Source organism: Triturus cristatus, chromosome 7, assembly GCF_964204655.1.
Source record: "Triturus cristatus chromosome 7, aTriCri1.1, whole genome shotgun sequence".
NCBI lineage: Eukaryota > Metazoa > Chordata > Amphibia > Caudata > Salamandridae > Triturus > Triturus cristatus.
Genome location: NC_140590.1, coordinates 1,780,320,261 through 1,780,344,370, shown reverse-complemented (window position 1 = coordinate 1,780,344,370; position 24,110 = coordinate 1,780,320,261). Strand labels below are relative to the sequence as shown.

Genomic DNA, 24,110 nt, shown 5'->3' with positions numbered 1-24,110 from the left:
GTGGGTGTATTTAAACAAATTTTACACCAAAAGTAAATTTATCAACAAGAATAATCATCAAATATAAAGAGTACACACACGGGAATTCTTTTTTTGTGAAATGAACACAAATATTTTTATGTATAAATCAGAATAAAAAGGAGTACATAAGAACCATTGGTTTGAGCAATAAATCATGAAAAACGGGTTACATCAAATCCACATTTCATCAAGGGACATCTATTTCAGTGCAGTTTTAGCAGAGACCAATCTCATTATTGAGAAAATAATCAACTGTATATATCGAATATTGCGAAAATAGATGATGGAGTCGACGTTTCGGTCTTGGATGGCAGAAGTCTGTCAGACCATCTTCAGGACAGTTAATTATTGCATAAAAAGACCCTCGGCAGACTTTTGAGCGCTTGATTCTAAACAAGACATTTTTTGAAATCAGAACGAGGAAGGATTTCCCCCGTCCATGCTCCTGTCATTAGAGATTTGGAAAACCAATTGTATCAACCAGAACGCCTTCACTACGATAAAACACAAGTATCGTGGGATTTCTAAAACTCACGAAGGGTCTTTTTATGCAATAATTAACTGTCCTGAAGATGGTCTGACGGACTTCTGCCACCCAAGACCGAAACGTCGACTCCATCATCTATTTTCGCAATATTCAATATATACAGTTGATTATTTTCTCAATAATGAGATTGGTCTCTGCTAAAACTGCACTGAAATAGATGTCCCTTGATGAAATGTGGATTTGATGTAACCCGTTTTTCATGATTTATTGCTCAAACCAATGGTTCTTATGTACTCCTTTTTATTCTGATTTATACATAAAAAGATTTGTGTTCATTTCGCAAAAAAAGAATTCCCGTGTGTGTACTCTTTATATTTGATGATTATTCTTGTTGATAAGTTTACTTTTGGTGTAAAATTTGTTTAAATACACCCACCAAATAAGTGTTGAGAAATACAACCAAGTAATTACTTTGTCATAAACAAAATCCCTTGTCGGCACTTTTACCTTTTCAATTCCAGTACTGAGGCGCATGTTTATTAAAAAATTGTGTTGCTCTTGCACCATGCAATGGCGCACTAGAGCGACACAATTCTTAAGTTAGAGTTATCAAGCCAAGCTAGGCCATCTTTCGTGATCCTGCCTGAATTGATAAATCTAGAGTAACGCAAGGTAACTCAAAACAGTGCATTGCATTACTCTGCCAATGGAAGGCATTCCAAGGGTGGTGCATGAGTGTTCCCATGCATCCTCCCATGGATTTTGGTGCATTCCCTAATTTACCATTAGACCTGGGAATGCGTCCTGGGAATGCATCAAAATGTCAAGCTTCCCAAGGTGAGGCGCAATGAGGAGAAATATCTTTCTTTCTCCCAATTTTGCCTCATTTTTGGATGATGAATTCTGCGGCACACATAGAAAGAGGAAAATGTCTCTCAGGATTCTTTTTATGCAGGGCGATGCCCCTTCTTCCACAAAAACAACCTTCCATGGTGCAAGGGTTCCTGCGTTGGCACTAGGCCCAGATTGTGCGCCAGCTCAGGGAAAAGACAGGAATGCGCCGCACAATGTTAAGTAAGGCGCATTCCTGTCCTTTCCCTAACACACTGTGCAGCGCAGCACATTGACTTGGCGGGCTGCGTTGTTTTAAATAAATATTTCCCTTATTGTGGTCTCAAACTCAACTTATCTGATTAACACAGAATACATTCAACCAGCAATGGAGGTGTAAAACGTCAAGAGCATTAATGTACACTTGAAATCAGAAGTAGGTCGACACTCCTGAAATGTTCCGGGCCTCACTGAGCTTCTTTTCAGAGGGTCAAGCTCTGTTTAGAACTTCTGAGTCTGGACAGAAAAGTGCATCTGCACTCAAGCTGACCTGGAGGTGATATTAGTAAGGCACTGACGCTCTGACACTCACCACCCCAGCTGCAGCCAAAACTAAACAAGCCTGCAACCAATAGGAATGTGAGAAGATGGCAGCTCACCCGTGTATGAATCAGGACTCCTCCCTCTCCATCGGTTTAGAGACACGCCCTTGGGACAAGGATTCCAAAAAACTCCAGCTGCTGTCAGCCCCTGTAAATAGAATGGACACAAACCCGCACCAGGCTGGCATATCATAGCTAAAGAAAAGAAAAACCCCAAAACAATTTAGAAAATAGGCCTAAAGATGCACTGCCAGCACCCCTGCAAACTCAGGCAACTAAACCTCTGCAGACCATTGTCATTCACAAAACAGTCCGAATTTATAATTTGCTATTTAAAGTCTGAGAAGCCTTACTAATCCAATAAGCACTATTGTAGAGGGACCTACGTGGTCTCGTCGTTGCAGGCTTCCTAAACCGTGTGCCACATAGGCAGGTCATCCTACATTGTTCTGGTCTCTCTCATTTGCTCCTACTAGACACACCTGCATTATAAACTGCCTGCAGCGTGGCCTTAAGAGTGAAGGCCAATCCTGCCCTCTGGTGCTTTAAGGAGATCTGTGTGATAATCCCATTTGTGGGGCTTGCTGTCTCCAGACTGTCAGTTCCACGAACCATACTGGAAATTCAGAGGAGACCTTGCTTATGGGCAAATGCAGTCTTTGCAGCCCGTGCAACAATCCACACAGCCCTTTCGGGCCTCTGCTGCCTGTGGTGGTGGCAGAGGCCACAGCCGTCAGCAGGGGCAGCAGCCTTCTTCCTCGACACCTGCCATATTCGCAGTATCTGCCTTTTTCTCTCACCTCGGTGAGTTCCGCGGGTTATTCGGCATGGCTGCACCCTCCTGTTCATATCTGTCTCCCTCCTCTTCTGAATTCAGCTGATCATACTTCCGTTCTCTCCCAAGAGGTTCTCTGTTGGACAAGGCGGCCATAGAGTTTTCCCAGAGGTGGAGAAGGGCACAGGATGCTACTCCCTCTACTTCCTAAATCCTGAGAAGGATGTCAGGCTCATACTGATTCTAGAGCTTAGGTTCCTGAAAACCTTCCTTTGGAATGAAATGTTAAAGATTTTTGCCCTGGTGGCGAAGTCCTCTCTGCCCTGCATCCAGGGGGCTGCAAGACGCATCTTTTCATGTGCCCGTCCTGCAGTCTCACAGACATTCCCTTCAGTTTGCACTCGAGTCAAACAATTGTCAGTGCTATTTATTTAGCCCTGAAGACTTTTCTCCCATTTATGCAAGATAAACAGTGGTAGCTCTTGACAGCACAACCGCCACTGGTACTGCAACAAGTAGGGTGGGATTGGGTCAGAGACACTGTGCCAGGAAGCACTAAGTCTCTGGCGGTGGCTCCACTGCCAAGGGACCTCTCTGGCTGCACATTTGGTGGGTTCTTTAAATGTCAGGGTGGACAAGCTAAGCAGATGCTATCTGGTGGGGAGCTGATGGCATTTGCACCCGAAAGTGGTTCGAAGCACCTCTTTGGTCAGTGGGGCATGCCTTGCATGGAGTCTTTTGCTACTGCAGAGAACGCAGTGTCATGCTTCCTGCACACTGGCATTTCTGCCCCAAGGCTCCCTGGGATACACATTCAATATGCACTGGGACTCCCTTCTCCTACATGCTTTTCAATGCTGCGGCTTCTTGTTTCCCAAGCTCTGAAGGTCAGGATGGACTGAGCTTACCTCATCCTGGCTGCCCTGTACCAGGCCAAGAAAGTGGTGCTGCAACCTGATGAGCCTCAGACTTTGACCTCCTCTCCATCTACCTCTTCAGAAGGGTCTTCTGTCTCAGCAGTAAATCAGTGCTCTACACCCTATGTGTAAGTAATGCAGTAGCTTTGGTCTGCCCTCAGAAGTGGTAGACATACATTTGGTGGCTTGAAACCCATGTACTAAATCACTGTATTCTTGCCGCTGGGCAAAGTTGTGGCCCGTTGAGAGGACCATCGGACTGACCCACTTCAGGCTATGTTTTCTTATGTGTTGTTGTTTGTTTTGTTGCAAGTCCAACAAGGCTTGGCTGAGGGCTTAGCTAAATGTTTTTTGCATGCCATCTAGGCCTTTTTTTATTTCCCTGCACGCTTTGTTGTTTAGGTCACCTATTCTGATATGGTTCCTGAGCATTATGAATGCTTTCCTTATTGCAAAGACGTCTGTGTTCCATGTCAGTGAGCTATAGGTGCTGTCAATTCACCCACCATATAGCACATTCTTCCCTGGCAACTTGGTGCTTAGCTGCTTTTCTGCCAACGGTTGTGTGCTCCTTCAACTTGGGGGAGTCTATCACACTTTCCAACTTCTTTTCTCTTCCACATTCCTATAAGCAGGTTTGAAGGCTTCATCAGTTGGATTCTAAGTGGGCACCCTGTTTCTCAAGACTAGCTTTCGCTGGAGTCGATGCTACTAGGAAAGGAAACAGACCTTTACCAAATACAGCAACTTGTGCATTAAAATGTGTTGTACCTTGGCAAAGAAGGAACTTACTGGGGGCATTTTGGTCCATTCCTCAATACCAAAGCTACCACTGGGGTGCTGGGGAGCAGTGTTCCGGTGGGGAACATATGCCAGGCTTCTACATGTGCATCCGTCAACACATTCACCCCGCACTGTGTCGACTCTCAAGTCCATAAGCAGGGGCCTTTTCCCCTCAGTCCTGCAGAACTGGTTAAAGGCCCATCCCTCAGATCCTCTACCTTCTGGGAGGTGCATCCTTGATATGTATTCACAGAGTGAGGACTCTTCAGGTAGAAGTATCCATCAAAAGAACAGATTGCTTGCCTTCAGTAACACTCTATCTCGTGGATACTCTCTCCTACTGCAGATTGCTCACCTCCCTCCCAGTGGAGTGGGCTCTGTGGAGTGGGCTTTTATGGTCCCAAGTTAGGTTCTCCACACTGTCATGTTTGTAATCTGTCATAACTGATCCACGTCTAAAGGTTCACAAGAGGTTTAAAAGAAAATGTACGTGAGTGTATAGGGCTGGCGTCTATATATGGCTCCTTGCCATGGCTTCTGAAGGCAGTGCAAAACCGCTGCGCAGTCTGATGATAGCATCTACCAGCGTGCGGGAGTCATTGCTGAAGAAGCTTTAGATGCAGTGTGGTGCTTGCAGGTGAATTTGCAAGAGAAGGAACTCTGGTTAGATAGAGTGTCCACCAGGTGGATATGAAGGTAAGTCGCTTGTTCTTCAGTTCCATCCAAGTATCGCTCCAAACACCTCAACATAAAGTGCCTTACTTGTTGCCTGGAGTAAATTTTCATGGTGTAATCTTTTTTTTAAATGTTTTTTTAAATAGCCATGGGATAGGCCCTGCACACCATATTTAGAAATCTCTGCAGGCCTGGTGGATCCATGTTCCTTTGAAGGAGTCGCTGCCGCGGCGGCTTCTCTGAAGGCGTGAACGTTTGCTGAGGGGATGACATGTTTCTTCTGCTGTTCCGCCAACTTCCAAAATCAACCTCCAAAAGCAGGACTTGTTTTTGAAAAGCAAAACAATGATGACCCTCACAACCTGGATGCTTTCTCTAAATGTGTTGATGTTATTTTTCTATTTTTCTGTTTGGGACTGCCAGGGTTTCTCTGGTGGTACCAAAGGAAAAGTACTGTCTGCTCTACACAGGGTGGGCAGGCTGATACAGGCTGATACAGGCCTTCAGAGTAAGGTTTGAACCAGAGGAGACCCCGGCGGTACCAAAGGCAGACATCTGAAGATCCTTCTAACTCGAGGTAGAGCGAGTGGACCGTCAGGTTGGTGGACACAGAACTCGTCGGTGGTGACGCGCTCTCCCTACCAGACGGTAAATGATGCCTGTAGTGCCTCCAGTGACATACCCCACATGTCTGGTCTTCATGACGTTCATTGTGAAGCCCGATGGTGTGTGCTGCTGCTTGTATCTAAAGGCCATAAATAAACATTTGAATCAATTTGTGGACCGGTCCATTTTTGCTAACATGACAGCATTAAATGATTGTTGAATTATTAACATAACAATTCTAGATTTAACAAATGAGCAGGCGAGACAGTGAATGTGCCTAGAAAGATCGAACAAGGAAGCAAATATTTTAGACTTCTTATGTATAAGTAAATTAACCTCGTGTAAGAGAGTTAAAGTGAGTAAGGAACATGGTTCACGTGGTGTTACCGGTGCAAAGGGCATGAATGGCAGAACAGCACTTCTGGGCTGTTTGCCATATTATAAATCACCAGGGTTAGCGGAAGTGACATCATTGACCACCATTGACGTTGCAGCCTCGTGCTTCCTGTAGCCTCTCATCAGGGGTAGCACATGGTCGAGCTCTGGTTAGAGTCCTTCTTCTGTCTTTGTGACCCCTTAGACTGGGGTCCATGGGGGCAGAACAAAGAGCACGTCCAAGGTAGGGGGCGCTGCCTCTGCCCACCTCTCAGTGACCTCCATGTTGTGAGGATAGTTTTATAGGGGGTGGTCCACCTTTGATGTGCGCGGTTAGCCTCGGTGAAAAGGGGACACCACCAAGTGCTGTAGGACTTCAGGGCTCTGAGCCCCCATTTGGGGACTTTGTTTGAAAGCTCCTGGTAGTTCATGTCACCATCATTTGGTTATTCTTAATAGGGATGCGGGAAACCAAATGGCCTTTTTTAACCTAATTGTCGTTTCTTTTGCAGCAACCCTAGTGCCTTGAACAATGTGTCCTGGACCCCTAATAATATTGCGTTGGTGGAACAGATAACAAAGGAAACCCCTCAGTTGAATGTAGTGTTTCATTCGAATGTAAGTTGATTTCTATTTCCACGTGAAGAATTGAAAGAAGGCATTTGTGCGTGAGGGTATATTACCCTGTTGATGTGGAACCACTGATTTGAGCCAGTTATATGTTCAATTGTTTTATACCCGGTTTAATTCCTGGTACTCAGTGAGCTGCTGCTTTCAATGCTCTTCTGTAATATACCAAATGCAGTCACTACAATCCCAGGAGGGTGAATGGGGAACTGTGTGTGGGCTGGGCTGGGTAGCAATCAGTTGTTGTTTGTTTCAGTGTTCATGTGAAAACAATGTGCACATATGTCTCACTTCTACAAGATAAGCTCCTTGTTTGCCCTACTTCACTTATTGAGCACCTGGGGTACTTTGTTTCTTTGTCACAACATTGTCTAATTCAAGAAAATACCTTAAAATAGGACTATTGTGACCTGCCTGACTCTTTCCTTGTGTTATTGTCTCATGTTGTGTCATTGCTGTGCAGCTCTTTAAAGCCTAGTGCTTGACTGGAGTAAACTTTCAACCATGTCTTGGCGCATGTGCAGAGCAGCCTGTGCTTCTCCCCCTGGGTGCAGGCGTATTGAAGCTTTCTGCTCCACACACCTAGGGTGTTTTTCAGAGACTTCTGCTCCTGGTGAGACTACACAGCATCCTAATGAAAGGGCTTATTCCAGGACCCTGCCTGCGCCATGGCTGCTCGAGATGCCCTTCAGGAGGGGAGGAGAGAGTCGCGTCTGCTGACTCTCGCTTTCTTTCTGGATATTATCTTCTGGCAACGTTCATCCACTGGATCCATGGTTCCCCCTCCTCCTTTCAACTAGTTCCCATTCAAGGCCACGTTTGTCACTGCCAGGTAACTCTGCGCCTGGTTCTCAAAGTTAGCTTACACTTTTGAGTAGGTTTACGACTTTCTGGCCATTCACAAAATCCGAGTGGAAAAGTGTGAGAGCAAATTACACATGCAAATTACTCAAAAGTACAGGACACTTTTGAATATAGCCCATGCAGTTTGTGAATAGCTGACAGGCTCTTCAGTTTGATGGAGACCTGCCCTTTACTTTTAGAGTACATTTTACTCTTCGATTTGCTGCCAGATTGTCAGCGTGCTTATCTGTGACGTTTCTATTTTTGCACTCTGCTTACATGTGGCATTTGCATATCTCAAGTAACACTTTCAATTCAACTTTAGAGCAGATAGTTCGACAGAAACATTTGCTTGGATCACCAGATTTGTCTATTCTTTGTCGACACAAATATTTTGGGATTTATAAGGACAGTAGCGAACGGTAATGAAAAATAATGTGGCCAGACGAATGACTCGCACTTGAATTTGTTACCGATCAGTCTACGTTATGCATCATTGTTTTTTTATAGAGAGAAGTAAACTAGTTGGATGTCAGGTGCGACTATAGCATCAAGCTTGTATACAGTAGTGTGCATCATATACTTCGCAGACCCTCTCAAAAACCACCTTTGTATTGTTTTGCAACATTTATACAAACCCTTCTTTGGGGTGCTGATGCACTTGCCTACATGGGTAGCATGCTCCACTGTATAGGGTGTATGGCTGAAAGAATGCTGTCTGTGTTTGATCCTATGTAGGAAATGTTTCCATGCCATAGAAGATAACCACTGAGGTTATGTCATGTTAAGACAATTCGTATGGTGCTGTAATCACCAGTGAAGGTATCCACGCACTTGGGCAGGTGTATGGAGATGTTGCCCCACTGGATTACTCGAAGAGCTAGGTCTTCAGCCTCTTGTGGAGCTCAAGAGGTGAGAAAGAGGAGGCCCTGATGTCTAGAGAGAGGTAGTTCCATGATTTGAGTGCAATGTAGGAGAATGAGCAGCCTCCTGTTCTGCTTTTGTGTATACGTAGTGTGTGTGTGCAGGTCTAGGCAGATCATTGATGCCAGGTAGGCTGGTGAAAGTGTATGCAGATGTTCAAGTATGCCTTTCCAATGTTTCGTGGGGCTTGGCATGTGTGCATGAGGAGTTTGAATTTGCTGCACTTGTGAACAGGGAGCCGATGGAACTTCTTGAGGAGAAGTGTGGAAGGTTGAGTTTGAGTCCTGTGGTGGCATTCTGGAAGGTCTGAAGTCTGTGTGGGAGTTGCTTGGAGATTTCAGCAAAGAGTACTTTGCCGTAGTAAAGCCTGTTTGTGATGAGTGCTTATGTAATGGTCCATCTGGTGTTCTGTGGTGGCCACTTGAAGATCTTCCATAGCATTCGCAGGATGTGGATTCAGGAGGTTCTTACTTCTTTGATTTATGCCATAATTGTTGCATTATTTGTCTACGATGATCCCCAGATTTCTAGCGTGGTTGATGGTTGTGGGTTTCGGTCCTAGCTCTGAAGGCCACAAGGTGGAGTCCCATGAGGAAGTCTTATTTCAAAACCTCTGTCTTGTTGGTATTGAGCTTTTGGCTGTCAGTTCTCACTCAGTTACCATAGTTGTGAGGTTGGTGAATTTGGTTCTGGTGGTGGTTGTTTTGTCCATCAGGGAGAGGATGTGTTGGTCTCATTGGTGTAGAAGATTATGGTGATATCTTGGGATCAGGACGAAGTTGGCCAGTGGTGTCACGTAGACATTAAACAGGGTGTGGCTGAGGGATGATCCCTCAAAAACTTCGCAGATAAGGTTTTTGGTCTCTGATGTGAAGGGGGTAATCTGACCTTTTGAGTTCTTCTTATGAGAAAGGATGAGATCCATTTGAGTGCAGTTATTATGTTTTTGGTCGGAGAGCTTAGCAGCATTATGTGTGAGAGGTTGGAGAGACAGGCACACCAGGGCTTATTTACAAGCCACTTGCGCCACCGGTGCATCACTTTTTTTATGGAAAAAGTGTTGCAAGTGCCGAGCAAGGGGCTTGCTAACAAGCCCCGCCGTTTCAATAAGGTGACCACTTTCAACAGCTCTGCAGGTATCTTTATGATATTTCTTATGTTCATATTCCTTTTAGCTGGTTAATGCACTGTGCTCTCCATTACTTAGTTTAAAGTTTGTTCCTAAACAGGCATAGGTTGTAGAGATAATGTTGTATGTCTCAGGCTTCTTACCTACACAATATTCAATGATTGAGAGTTCCTGCTATAGAAATAATATTAGTCTTACTCCAGGGCCATCTCCATTCCAATTTTGTGAAGATTTATTTATTTAGGACTGACACTTATGGGAATAGCTCTGATCCACAATTGCAAGTTATATGGTCAGTTCACTTCCCAAAGGTCTGGTTTTGGAACTTACCCCACTTCTACAGGTATCAATGGTGAGAACAAATTAAAGGTTTACCAGGTACTGGAGAGAGGCACTGATAAGATTGTTTACTATTGTATACATGCTTTCTATTTACCTGGAGCTATCTTCTTCAAGTGAATCTCAGAGAAGATTTCACAGGCTGAGAGGAGTGGAGTACCGTAAGCGAACCTTCACAACATGAGTATATGCTAGTGCATGTGCTTAGCAAACCACCGTCTATCTGAATCCCATGGCAGATAAAGCTCTCCACATATTAGGGTTTTGTAGAGAGACAGGCAAGGTGAGCCCTGTTGCATCTATAAATGCCTGTTTCTCCTGTATTGTTGGGTAACATTTCAGATTGTTTCTTTTTTTAGGTAATTATGTTATTTACTGATTTCTGAGACAACACACACACACGTTCACACTCATACACACGTACACACACACACACACACACTAGCTGAGACACCCACTCATACTAATCAATCCACGTTCACTATTATTCTCACTTAGCTTTGTTAGAAGAGAGCTACTCGTGAAAACTCCAGCTATGGAGGGTCCAAGGACAATCAGAAGTTTTGGGAGCCAAAAAACCAGGGTCTCTTGCCTGGATCCCCCTTACAATGGGCTACCCTAAGGGGAAGCAAGAACATTTTTTGGCTCTTGGTTCTTGTGATTTGAAACCAGAGCAGTCCAAGGCAGTCCCAGGGAAGTGATGGGCCTAGAAACTCAGAATCCAGTAATGCAACAAACAATAGTCAAGAAAACAATGGCCAATCAGTGCTTTTTCTTAAAAAATGAATGGTACTTTATTGCATGCAAAACTAAATAATATGCACAAAATTACAACTATATAAAATATTACAGATGGTAATACCAATAGGAATCCCACTGTAAAGGGATCCCCAGACTACAGGGGCACATGTAATTGAAGGGTCACAGTACTCAAATAACCCCCAAAATGGCAGTATGTCCCAGAAGGTCAGAGGCACATTTAACAGTTTATGTACAATCGACACTGACTCTTAAAACCACAGTATTCCCAAATATGCATGTAGCAAACTAGTAATCAACGAACAATGTTCCCTTAGGATGCACTGAAGTGTTAATTAAAAATATTACAATTGTAAAGTTGGCCAAATCAAATTCTATAATAATTCAAATCACCATGAATGAATCTGTGATTCAAATCTTATTTTGTATTTGTTATATACAAGACTACACAAAATAGTTAAAGCAAATTAGGTGTTCCAAATAACTGTGCTATGCAGGTACAACAAGTGAGCCAAAGACATAAAAGTGTAGGCAGTATTTACACACTATTTAACACCCAAATTGGATAGAGCCTCGTATTCTGAATCTGACACTGCTGGTATTTGGATTTCGCTAGACTTGCACTTTTTATGTTTTTTGTGGAGTTTTACATTGCGCGAACTAGACCCAAAAGTATCACAGCTCTTTACATGAGCACCAGTTATGTTACAGACGGGCACATTCATTAGGTCTCGCCTTGCATTACAGCGCAATAGCGCTGCCATCGCTTTGCGAGGCATGCAGTATACACAATAGTGTGTAAGCCTTGTGGAAGCTCCGCCCACTCTCCGGACAATCTTCTTCATTAGCTTAAGTTATAAATTCTGCCTTCCCATTGGTTTTAAGCTTGTTAGTCCCTCCCCATGACAGCCATGTTAGTCATTTGTATCCTTCCATGGCTACTGGCCCCTTGACTGCACAGACTACTTTCTTCCCGTCCCTCCCTACCCCCCACCGCAGTCCGTGACTTCTTGGGCCCCCCCGCCTCCCTACCATGCATTCCTGGTCATGCTTGTGCCGTCTTAGAAAATAAAACATACGTTTATAAATGATTACCCTACCAGCTGTGAGCAGTGACTTTTAGTTTATAAGTGTCTTTTCCAGACAAAGAGGAACCTTCCCATATATGGCTGCGCGCTCTCTGCGGAGTACCTTGAAAGATTCACGGCAGATTGGACCAATCGCTTGTCCGTCCCAGCTCTGAGGAACACATCACAACCAAGCTCACAGCATTTCCAGCAATAACATATGTAGCGTCACAAACAGCTTTGGATTGGAGCTCAGGGGTACTGAAAACATTGAAACTGCTGCAGTGGTGGATTGAACTTACATCATAAGTTAACATATCACAGGCGGCAGAATTATAGCAAAGGCTCTCAGATGACTCCATGTTACAGGAAAACGTTCTTTCCAACACCGCACTTTCATATAACTAGAGCATTCTGGGAGTTGTAGTACTGATTAATTTCAATTGTTCTAATACAACTGAAAACACTACTTTGTAAAGGGAAAGCCCGAGAGGGGGAGGCACTGGTCCCGGTGACACGGAGTCAGTCTTTTGTTTGGTAGGCCTTTGTGCATGTGGTTGTTGTAGATCTGTGTTGTGATCCAGGGAGAGGTGGCCCTGGCAGCGAGGCACCAAGCCAGTACGTAGTGCTCTGTCCAGGCCTGCCCAGCTCGCGCCCCGCTGTTGGATGTTATAAATTGAAGGTGGATCCTTCCTGTGACGGTGCTCAAAGACGGGGTTATTCCTGGCCGGCCTATGTTTAGCACCTCTGCATCCCTGCCAGGCTCCAGGGGATGCACTTGGCAGACCCAGGCTTCCCTCCTCAAACAGAACTCAGTGCTGCACTGCATTGCCTTCTGTCACTCCAGTGCTGGGACATGCTGCTGTGCCAGTGCACCTCAGTACAGCCATCAAGCGCCTTCTACCGCTCCAGTACCGAGACATGCATGAAGCATCTACTGCCCCCAGTGCATGCTGCTATTGCAGTGATGAGATGTACAGCTCTGTCAGTACACCTCAGTACTCTAGCACTAACATGTAGCTGCTGCCCTGCAGTACTCGCTGCTATTGCAGTACTGAGAAGTACAGATCTGTTGGTGCACCTGCGCCCTCCAGTACTGACACACAGCTGCTGCCCCGCAATACTCGCTGCTGCCTTCAGGTGCTCTTCTGCTCACAAGTGCCTCCAGCGGGCTCGTTTGTTCTGGTCTATACGCGGGATTATAGTTGGTCATAGAAATTGTAATTTTCTTTTTAGCTTGTTTTCGGTATTACTCATTTTTCTTCATAATTTGTGTTGATATTTTAGAAATATAAAACATTTTTGCAATATGTTAGTGCTAGTGTGTTAATGCATAGTGTTTATCAACGTGTAACATTTATTTGAAACAGATTTCCACCAGTACTCAAGTTCGTACTCTCTTCAGAGAGTTTTTCGGATCCCACAAATGTGCTCCAGTGGCACAATTGGTTAGCGCATGATACTCATACAGCAGTACTTGCCAGGTTGTCAGTTTGAGCCTCACCTGGAGCAGGACATTTTGCATTAAAACGCGCTAAGAAATAATGACTCTTCACTCATTTTAAAACAGATGTATATATATATATATATTCACTTAAAAAACCATAGGTTTCACACAGGTTATAGTTAGGTGGATATTTCTCTCGTAAAAAACCAATGAAATTCCCCCGTTATAGTTAGTTCAGATAACTATAACTCGCGCGCCCGCAATCCACTGCTGATGACGTCACATATTACATCACTCATGACATGGTCAGTGGCATCACTCATGACATCAATGATGACATCTCAAATGACATCACTGATGACATCATCCTTGTGATAGAGTGGCGGTCGCGCGAGTTATAGTTATCTGAACTAACTATAACGGGGGAATTTCATTGGTTTTTTATGAGAGAAATATCCACCTAACTATAACCTGTGTGAAACCTATGGTTTTTTAAGTGAATTTGCAAGGTTTTTTAAATGCTAATTCCTAACTATAACGTGTGTGAAACCTATGGTTTTTTAAGTGAATTTATACGGTTTTTTAAATGCTAAGTTATGTATTTATTAATATATATTTTTTTAAAAAAAATTTTTACCGTGCGCACCCCGTGCGCGCACCCCGTGATTTTTTTCTAAAAAAATAAAATGTTTTTTCCACCCTGGGGGGTCCTTCTGTGACCCCCTGACAAAGGCTAGGGGGTCAGGAACTCTCTTCCCTGCCCCCTTTTCACGTTTTCCACCTTTTCAGTGCGAGAGACAAAATGGCGGCCGACACTTCCTGATTTCGACTGATTCGAATGTTGACTGACATCTAACAACCAATCAGAATTTCGCTCGTGCGCGCACGTGCGCGCACGGTGCGCGCGTATAGATATGTATATGCTTTTAAATGCTATTTTCTCATGAAATATTGAACAGATTGACACCAGACCTGCGAAAGGCACTTCCTTGACCTGAGGACTACCTCTCTGCCAAATTTCAAGTAATTCTGTTCAGCCGTTTGGGCTGTACCTTCGACTAAAGGTCCTATGGAAAAATGCATGGGGAAAACACGTTTTGGGACCCCCTTTTTTCTCGGCCCCCGCTTGATGAATCACCCAGAGACTTTCAGGGTAGGAGCTGAGCCGAGCGCCCCATTTTTTTGAAAATTTCGCGAGGATTCGTCAACCGGTGCCAAAGTTATTCAAAATAGAATTTTGAGATTTTCTATGGAAACACGATCCTAACTATAACTATCTACTGGCGACCGCCAGTAGATAATATATATATATTTTAATTCCTACACTTGGTCTGTGTTCTGTGCTAAAGAACCTCGGACGGCGAAGATCATGTCTGCTGAAGCTGAGCCCCCTCCGGCGCACTCCCGCCTGGTGCAGTGCCTCTCTGCCCTGTCGAGCTATGTGTTCAGTTTTGCATTTGTTCCCATTCTGCAGTTTCTAAATACTGTAAATAAAAACTGCAAGCACCTGTATTTGCAACTGAAATATGCAAATTAATTGAAGTAAAAAAAATTAGCACTTCTGGCAGTCACAAGTCTGCAACGTGATTTACGAACTAATGTCAAGTTTGTCAATACTTATAAGGTCCCAAGGGCGAGACCGATTTTCATTGCAAATGCTTGTTTTTGTTAGGGACGGGGAGAGGAAGTGATTTGCCCGGAATCACAGAATGTTGAGCGTCTCTCCCAAGACTCGAACCCGGTTCCCCAGCTCCGAGTTCAACCGCCCTAGCCGTTAAGCCGAATTCTCTCTCTGCAATAAACAACAAGGCTGAAACCTACAAATGTTGACACCTCAAACCCTTATAAAAAATCTATTTGAGGACCCATAAAGACAAATAGATCTTTGGAATCAACCTACGAGAGACAACGTAAATATTGCCAAACCTTAAGGTAAAGTGAATAAAGGTTGAGAGCAAGTAAATCAAAAATGAGATACCCTCACCTGATCAAGTTTCTAGTCTGTATGACACCGCAAAAAATTGTAATTATAATAATCTGAAGAGGAATACGTCAAGAAGGCCAATCAGTGAAGAACTACTCAGAAGAAAAATATAAAGGAAACAAATAACGTGAAACTCTCACAAAGCAGCCTGGCATGCAAAATATGTGAAATGGCAAATACTTTGAAATAGTGAATCTGAAAAAGAGAAATGAAGAAAAGCACCAATGATCACATGTATCGGCCGAATAGTGGTCATCAATCGCTTGCCTGCCTACTTGATCACAACTAATGCCCGGTTACTCACCGGTAATATTCATTACTCCGAGTCCTGATCTTCCCGTCCCATTCCTTATCAGTGAGCAGCTGGTCTGCTCCCCAGAAACCCTATACCTAGCAGAACTTTTTAGCACTTCCCCAATTTGGCGCCACCTATCAGGCAAGCACATAGGGGGAAGTGCGTCACACAACTTCCTGAGAATACCAAAGAAACCCAGAAATAAAAACAATCACCCCAAAAAAAACCTAGGAAAGGGCTCAGGAATGGGACGGGAAGACCAGGACTCGGAGTAATGAATATTATCTGTGAGTAACCGGGCATTACCTCCTCGTTCAGTCTTCCCGTCCCATTCCTTATCAGTGAGCCCATACCCAAGCACACAGTGATTGTAAAAACAAAGACCAGGATTTGAAACAAAACAGGTCAATTTAATCAAATGAAAGCAGTACAAATCAAACATCATGTACAGCAGAGAAAACATGAGAGCCAAAGGCAGCCAGGGCCGCCATCCCCAAATGAAGACGGTAATGAGAAACAAACGTATGGGGAGAGGCCCAAGTGGCAGCATTAAAAATGTCACGCAAGGAGGCACCCTTGAACATGGCCCAGGAGGAGGAAACACCCCGGGTAGACCGACCCTACACCAAAGAAGGGAGAGGATAGCGAGCGGATTCATAAGCGGAAACCACAGCACATTTCACCCAACGAGAAAAGGTGGACAAGGAAGGAGGAAGCCTCTTCCCAGAGGCCCCGTAGGTGAGAAACAATGAATCAACCTTACAAAAGGCACTGGAGCAGTCCAAATAGATGTGGAGAGCCCGCAACACGTCCAAAGAATGAAGAACCACCTCCTCCGGAGAGGAGGGGTCCGGAAAAAAGACAGGGAGGACAATATCCTCCTGACCGTGGCAAGTTGACAACATTTTGGGCAGAAAGAACTGACAAGGACGAAGAATCACTTTGTCCAAGCAGAAACGCAAAAAAAGGGGGAGAAGCCATCAAGGCACCAATCTCACCAAACATCCGTCCAGAAGAAATCGCCACCAAAAAAACAACCTTAGCCGTAAATTAAGGTCTACCGAAAGCAAAGGCTCAAAGGGGGGCCGAGTCAAGGCTTGCAGAACAAGGGGAAGATCCCAGGCTGGGACAGGAGAGCGAGAAATAGGACACTGAAGCAAAAAACGACGCAGAAGGCGAGCCACCAAAGGGGACACAGAAGACACATCAGAACCCCGAAAAGCAAGAATGGCAGCCCACTGTGCACGGAGCGTCGAAACAGTGAGCCCCAGGACAAAAACAAGTCCAGCACATGTGCAGCCGCACAGGAGGAGGATAAAAGACCCTTCCCAAGGCACCAGGAGGAGAAGTTATTCCAATGACGGTCGTAAGACTTCAAGGTGGAAGGACTTCTAGACAACTGGATACACTGGGCCACTTCGACAGAACAACCCCTATCCAGCAAATTCAACCTTTCAAGTGCCTGATCGCAGCTGGAGGCGGTGCAGAGAGGGCACATGGAGAAGAGGAGCCCGCAGAGGGGATGGCCACAGAGGAAACCGCAAATGGGGGCACACCGACAAGGACAACAGAAGGGGAAACCAAGGCCGATGGGGCCACTCCAGCACCACCAGAAGAATCTCTGCCCGATCCAACCGAAGTTTCCTGAGGACCCGGGGGATCAATGCAAAAGGCGGGAAGGCAAACAGAAGACCCAGGTACCAAGGAACTGTGAAAGCGTCGATCGCCCAGGCCAGCCGCGAAGGAACCAGGCTGCAAAAATGGGGGAGAAGGGCTGACTCCTCTGAGGCAAACAGATCCAGCCAGGGAAGGCCGAACCGGAGGACAATCTGACAGAACAGAAGAGAGGACAGACACATCATCCCAGAGGAAGGGAACACCCTGCTCAGAGAGTCCGCAGGCCCATTCTCCGTCCCTGGAAGATACACCGCCATCAGAGATAACAGATTGCATTTGGCCCAAAGACCGATCATCCTGGAGAGGAGAAACAGAGAACGGTACATGCCCCTTGGCGATTCACATAAGCCCGAACAACCTGGTTGTCGGTCTGCATCGAGACAGCACGACCCAGAAGAAGAGGAGCAAGCCACAGGAGATCCAACCAAACTGCCCTCAACTCCTTCCAGTTTGACGACTGGCGAGACTCGAACAGGGACCACCGACCCTGAGCCTTAAAAGGACCCAAGACCGCCCCCCAACCAACAGCACTGGCATCCGTGGACAACACCACCACCACCAGAGGCGGGAGTAGGTCAAAGGCCCGGGAAAGAGACAGAGGGGACAACCACCATCAGAGAGCCTCCCGAATCCCCGGGGTGACCGGAATAAGAGCCTCGTAGTCCAGAGAGGCAGGATCCCACTGCGACAGGACATGATGTAGGAGGGGATACAAATGCAGCTGGACCCACGGGAGGAGATGCAGAGTGGAAGCCATTTCCCTTTGACTCCGCAAACAGAGACAAGCAGACACCTGGGACTGGGAAGAGCTCGCCGTTCTGATGCTCAGAAATGGTTCTCTACTGAGTTAAGAGCTAAAAAATTTGTTCTGCACCAAAAAGAAAGGAAATGGAGAATTACCTACACTCCAGAAGTTAAACAGCACTACCTGAATGCCCTCAAAGAATATTAAAAAGCCATCATGTTAGCTAAGGCCACCCATTTCTCTGCAAGAATCATAAACTCTAACCATAGATCGAAGGATATGTTCGCCATCGTTAACGAACTATCCAATGCCGAGAGAGTTCTACCTAAACTCACTCCTACCCAAGATTGGTGTGATTCCCTAAATACCTATTTTGTGGAAACAATCTCCAATATCAAAGCCAGCATTCCTATCTCCAGCCCCAAGGAGGCTTCTCCCCCATGAGAAAAAATGTGTCCACATTAGACAACTTCCCTGTAATCAATATAGAGTCTTTCCGCCACTTACTGTCCAGGGTCAAATCTGGCTCCCCCAGGGACTGTTGTCCACCTCACTTTCGCAGGGCAAGGTCCCCAAAGCATTCAAGGACGCAGTAGTGGTCCCTCTCCTAAAAAAAACGGGAGCTGACCCACAGAACCTATCCAACTACGGCCCATTTCCCTGCTCTCCTATTTGGCCAAGATTCTTGAAGCCCATGTGGCAAAGTGCCTGTCCAATTTTATGGAACAGTCTGAATACTTAGATCCTCATCAGGCTGGATTCTGCCCTGCTCACTCTACAGAGTCAGTGATCCTAGCCGTACTGGATACCCTACAAGACAAAGCCGATAAAGGCATCCCTCAGGCCTTGGTGCTTTTAGACCTTTCAGCCACATTTGACACGGTCGACCATGTCATCTTAATGGACCGTGTCAAACAGGCCGGCATCCAGGGCTCAGCCCTCAGCTGGATTGGGTCCTTTCTCAAGGGCCGCACCCAAGCAGTACGGTTAACCCCATTCACTGCACCCAAGCTATATACCACGTGTGGGGTCCCACAGGGATCTTCACTCTCTCCCCATTTGTTCAATCTGTATCTTCTCCCCTTGATCCAGTCCCTGAAGGAACAGAAGACCATCACTTTCAACTATGCAGATGACTTACAGTTAATCTTTATACTAGAAAATTCCCCCGAATCAGTCCTGGCATTTCAAGCTATTATGCTCCACATACGTAATTGGATGGACTAAAACCACTTAAAACTGAATCCAGACAACACTGAATTAGTCTTGTCAGAAATTCTGGGTCCCTTATTACTGGCCAGTGGAACTTGGCTCCCCCCCAGAACCATCAAAATCTGTCAAAAGCCTAGGGGTGACCATCAACAACGATCTATCAATAAAAACTCAAGTGGGCACAGTCGTCTCTACCTGCTTCTTCCAGTTGCGCAAGATCAGGAAGATCAGACGCCTGCTCACTCATTCAGATTGCCTTGGTACTATCACACCTGGATTATGCCAACTCAATATACCTCGGCATGCCACTCTTCTTAACTAAACGTCTCCAGCTGGTCCAGAACCAAGCAGCAAGACTAATTCATAAGCAACCAAGATGGCAGTTGGCCAGACCCCTTTTAAAAAAACTGTACTGGCTTCCAATTCCCCAAAGCACACCCTTTAAGACTGGCTGTATCATCTTCAAGTCCCTTCACAGTCGTAGCCCCAAATTTATTAAACATCTCCTACCCAGGTACACTCCTTCCTGCAACCTTCGTTCCGCCCACCTTCAACTTCTGATCACTCCAACCTTCAAGCTAAAACGTCAGGGAGGTTGCAGGTTTGCTGTCTTGGCTCCCAGACTATGTAAATCTTTTCCACTTGAGATTCGATCATGCACTAATCTGCTGAGCATCAGGAAAATGCTCCAGACATGGTTGTTCACGCAGGCCCACACTTAACTCCCCTTTGGTCCAGACACACTCTAGAGCTAGCACCATGAAACCTTCTGGTGTACGTGCGCTATATAAGAAATTGCTAACATAACCTGGGACCGGGACAGAACCCAAGAAAGATGACGGAACAAAGTCAACTGGCGCTCCTGGGAGAGGAACACTATCCCCAGATCCATACAGAACAGAGCCCCTAGGAACTTCAGAGTCTGGGAGGGCAGCAGGGAGGACTTCCGGTGAGTAATGAGGAACCCATAGGACCCCAGAAGATGACACACTTGGTCCACATCCGACAGAGCCTGAGAAAAAGGAGAAACAATCAACCAATCATTAAGATAGGGAAAAACCTGCAGACCTCTGGAATGAAGAATACCCACCAGAGGGGCCAAGAGCTTCGTGAAAACTCTTGGCGCCGATGAAAGGCCAAAAGGAAGCACCCTGAACTGGAAGTGCCGGGAGCCAACAGCAAACCGGAGAAACCACTGATCTGCAGGATGGATCTGACCGTGCAGATATGCATCCATCAGGTCCAGGGATGCCAGGAAGCTCCCAGGAAGCACCAGATGCAGGATGGAAAACAAAGTCATCATCTTGAAGGTACATCGGGGGATGAAGAGATTGACCCTCTTGAGATCCAAGACTGGGCGCAGATCCGATGTATCCTTCTTGGATACCAGGAAGAGGATCGAATAACAACCCTTGCCCCTCTCCAGAGGAGGAACATCCACGATAGCCACCTTCTCCAACAGAAGGTGCACACCTTCCAGCAAAGCCGCCCTCTGCAGAGGATGACGTGGCAGGGGCGTTACCCAGAAGACTGGGGGGGGGGGGAGGAGAAGAGAACTCGATCCGATAACCCTCGAACAGTCTGCACCACCCAGGCATCTGGAACCGACGACCACTGGGACAGGAAAAAACTAAGGCAACCCCCAACCGGAAAAGGCAGACAGTCATTGTCTAGAGGAAGGAACGGGAGCAGCACCACCGTCAGGGCACGGGATTTGGCACCTCCAGGGGCCCCCCGGCAACGACCCTTGCCTCGAAAGGGCTGCGAAGCACCCCAAGCAGAAGGCCCAAAGGCAAGGCGGTAGCCATACCCACGTCCCCGAGAAGGAGGGCGGACAGGAGCCACAAGCTTGCGGTTTTCCGCCGACTGCTTGACCATGTCCTCCAGCTGAGGCCCGAACACTTTGGACCCCACAAAGGGCAATTGAAGCAGGACCGCCTTCTGAGAAGACTCACCCTTCCAGGAACGCATCCAGATATGACGCCTCGCAGCAATTGAAGCACCAGAAGCAGCCGCTTGATATTGTCAAAGGAAATATCGGACAAATAGTGCACCTGCAACTCAATGAGGGCCAAGAGAGAGGAGGCATCCTCCCCATCCGGCAAAAGAAGAGCCAGGGACTGGAAATCCTTCAGCAGGTACTGGACCATGTAATTGGAATAGGCCGTCGCCCTGACAGAAAAGTTGGAAGCAGCGTAGGAACGCTTTCCCACCCCTTCAACACGTTTATCCACAGCATCGGAAGGAAGGGCGTCATCAGACAGAACCAAACCCTGCGAGGAGAGACCAGCCACCAAAGTGTCCACCTTGACGGCCTGCGGAAACTCAGCAGCAAACTGTGGTGATGTGATGTTATCAGAGGCATGTGAGAATCTTGTGATGTCATCTGGAATGTTGACAGACTTCATGCCCTGAATGTTCTTTCAGTGGCAGTTGCTGTCTGTACCTTAGCTGCACCAGGAACTGCTCTGTAATCCCCAATAAATCCTACAACTGAGAACTACCACTGCGTCCTTTCATCATTACTTCACTGGCGACGAGGAAGGGATACGACTCTGCCTCTTTACAACCATCTTATTGACTGCCATCTCTCACTGTCACCGTATCAGACGTACTTTCAACCTGTGTCCCAGCGGCCCAACAGTGAGTACCAATTTATTTTTGTTTCTTCACCAAGGCGCACATTCAAAAGGACTGAGACAGAGAGCCGTGCCCTTTCTGTTTTTTCCAGTGCCTGTTCTACGCTGTGCTTCCGACTTTGATTTACGCACATGCAATAGACTTTGAATTTATTTTGTGCGTCATACCCAGCATTTAGAAAGGACCTTTTGACGTATTGAATTGAATCCGTGTGGGAGCAGACCTACGCTGGCCTCAACTGTGGGGTTTGCTCAACTGTGGGATTGCTCGCGCTCACTAACTCGAGCTGCATTGCGCGCAGAAGTTCTGCTCACTGGCTCGCGTGACCTCCATTGTCCTGCCGCAGCATATTTACTGGCTCTGTTCATGCTCCTGTGTCACGAGCTGACTTTTCGTATACAAACATTATTGCCAGGCAACCAAAGCTTTTCACGGCCTTGCGCGAGTCTCCAGCGCGCACCTCAAGCATTCAGGTTCCTAGGCAACCACTGTAATCACAGAGCTACACTTCTGATCACACGCGGTGGCACGCATAGCACAGCGTTTACCTTGGTGTGTGTCGAGTCTTCTTCACTGATCCCTCTCATCGAGCGGCGGAAAAGGAATAAGGACAGAACATCCGCTCTGTGACTTAAGCATTTCACACGGATATCATGGATGTCCCACCTTGCATTTCAGGTCGACTCCTGACTGGCTGAGCTGGAAGTAGTTATGTTTGGCATCGCGTTCGTATTTTAAGAGGAAAGCTTTTCTCTTCTTCTGCGCTGACACGCACATCCCTTTTGTGTATAAATATTTCATTCTATTGGCTATTTCGCTGACACACACAGCATTTCTTTTTCATCGTGTGTCTCTACTTACAAACCCCACCAAAGGATAATGCCGGGACAAAAAGCGAGGGAAGGAGGACTTATCAACCTCCTTCCACTCATGATCCAGCACCTTGTGCACAGCACCATGCAAGGGGAAAGACTCTGGAGGCTGTTAGTGATACTGAGTAAAGAAGTCATCCTCCAGGACATCAGACACAGGAGTAGCGAACCCCAAATTATCACGCACATGGGAGAACAAATCAGAGAGCTCCGCACCCTGAACAAAACGCCCACGCACACACTCCTCCTCCTCGGGACCCATATTGTAGGCAGGAGCGTTAGGTGGATCGACAGACCCATGAGGCACCTTGGCGGGAGGGCCAGCCAATTCCCGAGCCTGAAAAGCAGCAGAAACAGCCTATTAATAATGAGGCGCAGGGCATCCAAAGTTGAAGCAACAGAGCCCGAGGCACCCTGGTCCATTGTAGCGAAAGCATGAAGCACCACAAGGAACCGCAACAAACAGCAAAAGGTCGAGGACCAACCGAAAAAAGACCCGTCTGAAAGGAACAAAGTCCTGAGACCCCTGACCTCTCGTGCAATCAACAGAGTGGGCGGAGGCAGAAAAGGAGAGCCCCGGCCTCCGGAAATCCCATAAGGAGGCAGGGAACCCAGGAGGATGCTCCACGCCGCATGGAACCACCAAAGACACGCGCCCGTTATAGCAGGGCATGATGGGTGAGCCTGAAGGGAAGCGGCCGCTACAGCACGCCGCAGACCACAATTGAGGAGAAGAGGTACAGGCGGATGCTAGAGCGAGCCGCGCAGGTAGAAAACAAATCACAGGCAGAGACAACCCCACAATGACACGGCAGAAAAGAACAGAACAAGGCAGCCGCTACAGCAGGCCGCCGACAAAGAAAACAAGAAAGAAAATTGGAACGATACACTTACCAGACCCACGTCCTGCTAGGCAAGGAGAAAACTGCAAAGGCAGAAAAACAAACGAACAGGAAGTTGTGTGAAGCGCTTCCCCCTATATGCTCGCCTGATATGTAGCGCATATTGGGGGAAGTGCTAAAAAGTTTTGCTAGGTATAGGGTTTCTGGAGAGCAGACTAGCTGCTCACTGATAAGGAATGGGACGGGAAGACTGGACGGGGAGGTACTAAAACTTACTGGGTGTAGTGTCGCATGCTTCGTTCTGTTTGGTCGCGTGGTGCTTGAGTTGGTCATCACGTGGGCAAAGCAGAACGAGAGCATGTTTACAATTAAAATGGAGCAAGCTCGTGTCAAGTCTGAAGTTGTTGTCACGAGCGTGTAGCTGTTAGTGAACTGTTGTTAGTGTTTAAACTGGGGTGTACGTTAAAGGGATTGTTACTGGCATTGAACTACGGACAGGATGCATATGTCCGGCTGAGAGTTTCAATAAAAATACTTCTTCAATTCCTGCGTTAAGTGTAATCACTACACTGGGTGCACACATAGGTGGATCAATAGAAGATGGCCAGACCTCTCATTGCTCCTGCCCATATTGTA

At 46.5% G+C, this 24,110-nt stretch overlaps 1 protein-coding gene across 1 annotated transcript in view; it reads left to right on the top strand.

The window, feature by feature from the left end:
* LOC146813094 (putative DBH-like monooxygenase protein 2) overlaps positions 1-24,110 on the top strand; it is a 156,871-nt gene that overhangs the window by 113,534 nt on the left and 19,227 nt on the right. Inside the window, exon 12 of the mRNA XM_085620072.1 lies at positions 6,585-6,690. Coding sequence (XP_085476198.1) covers positions 6,585-6,690 — 106 coding nt within the window. The remainder of the gene's footprint in view (positions 1-6,584; positions 6,691-24,110) is intronic.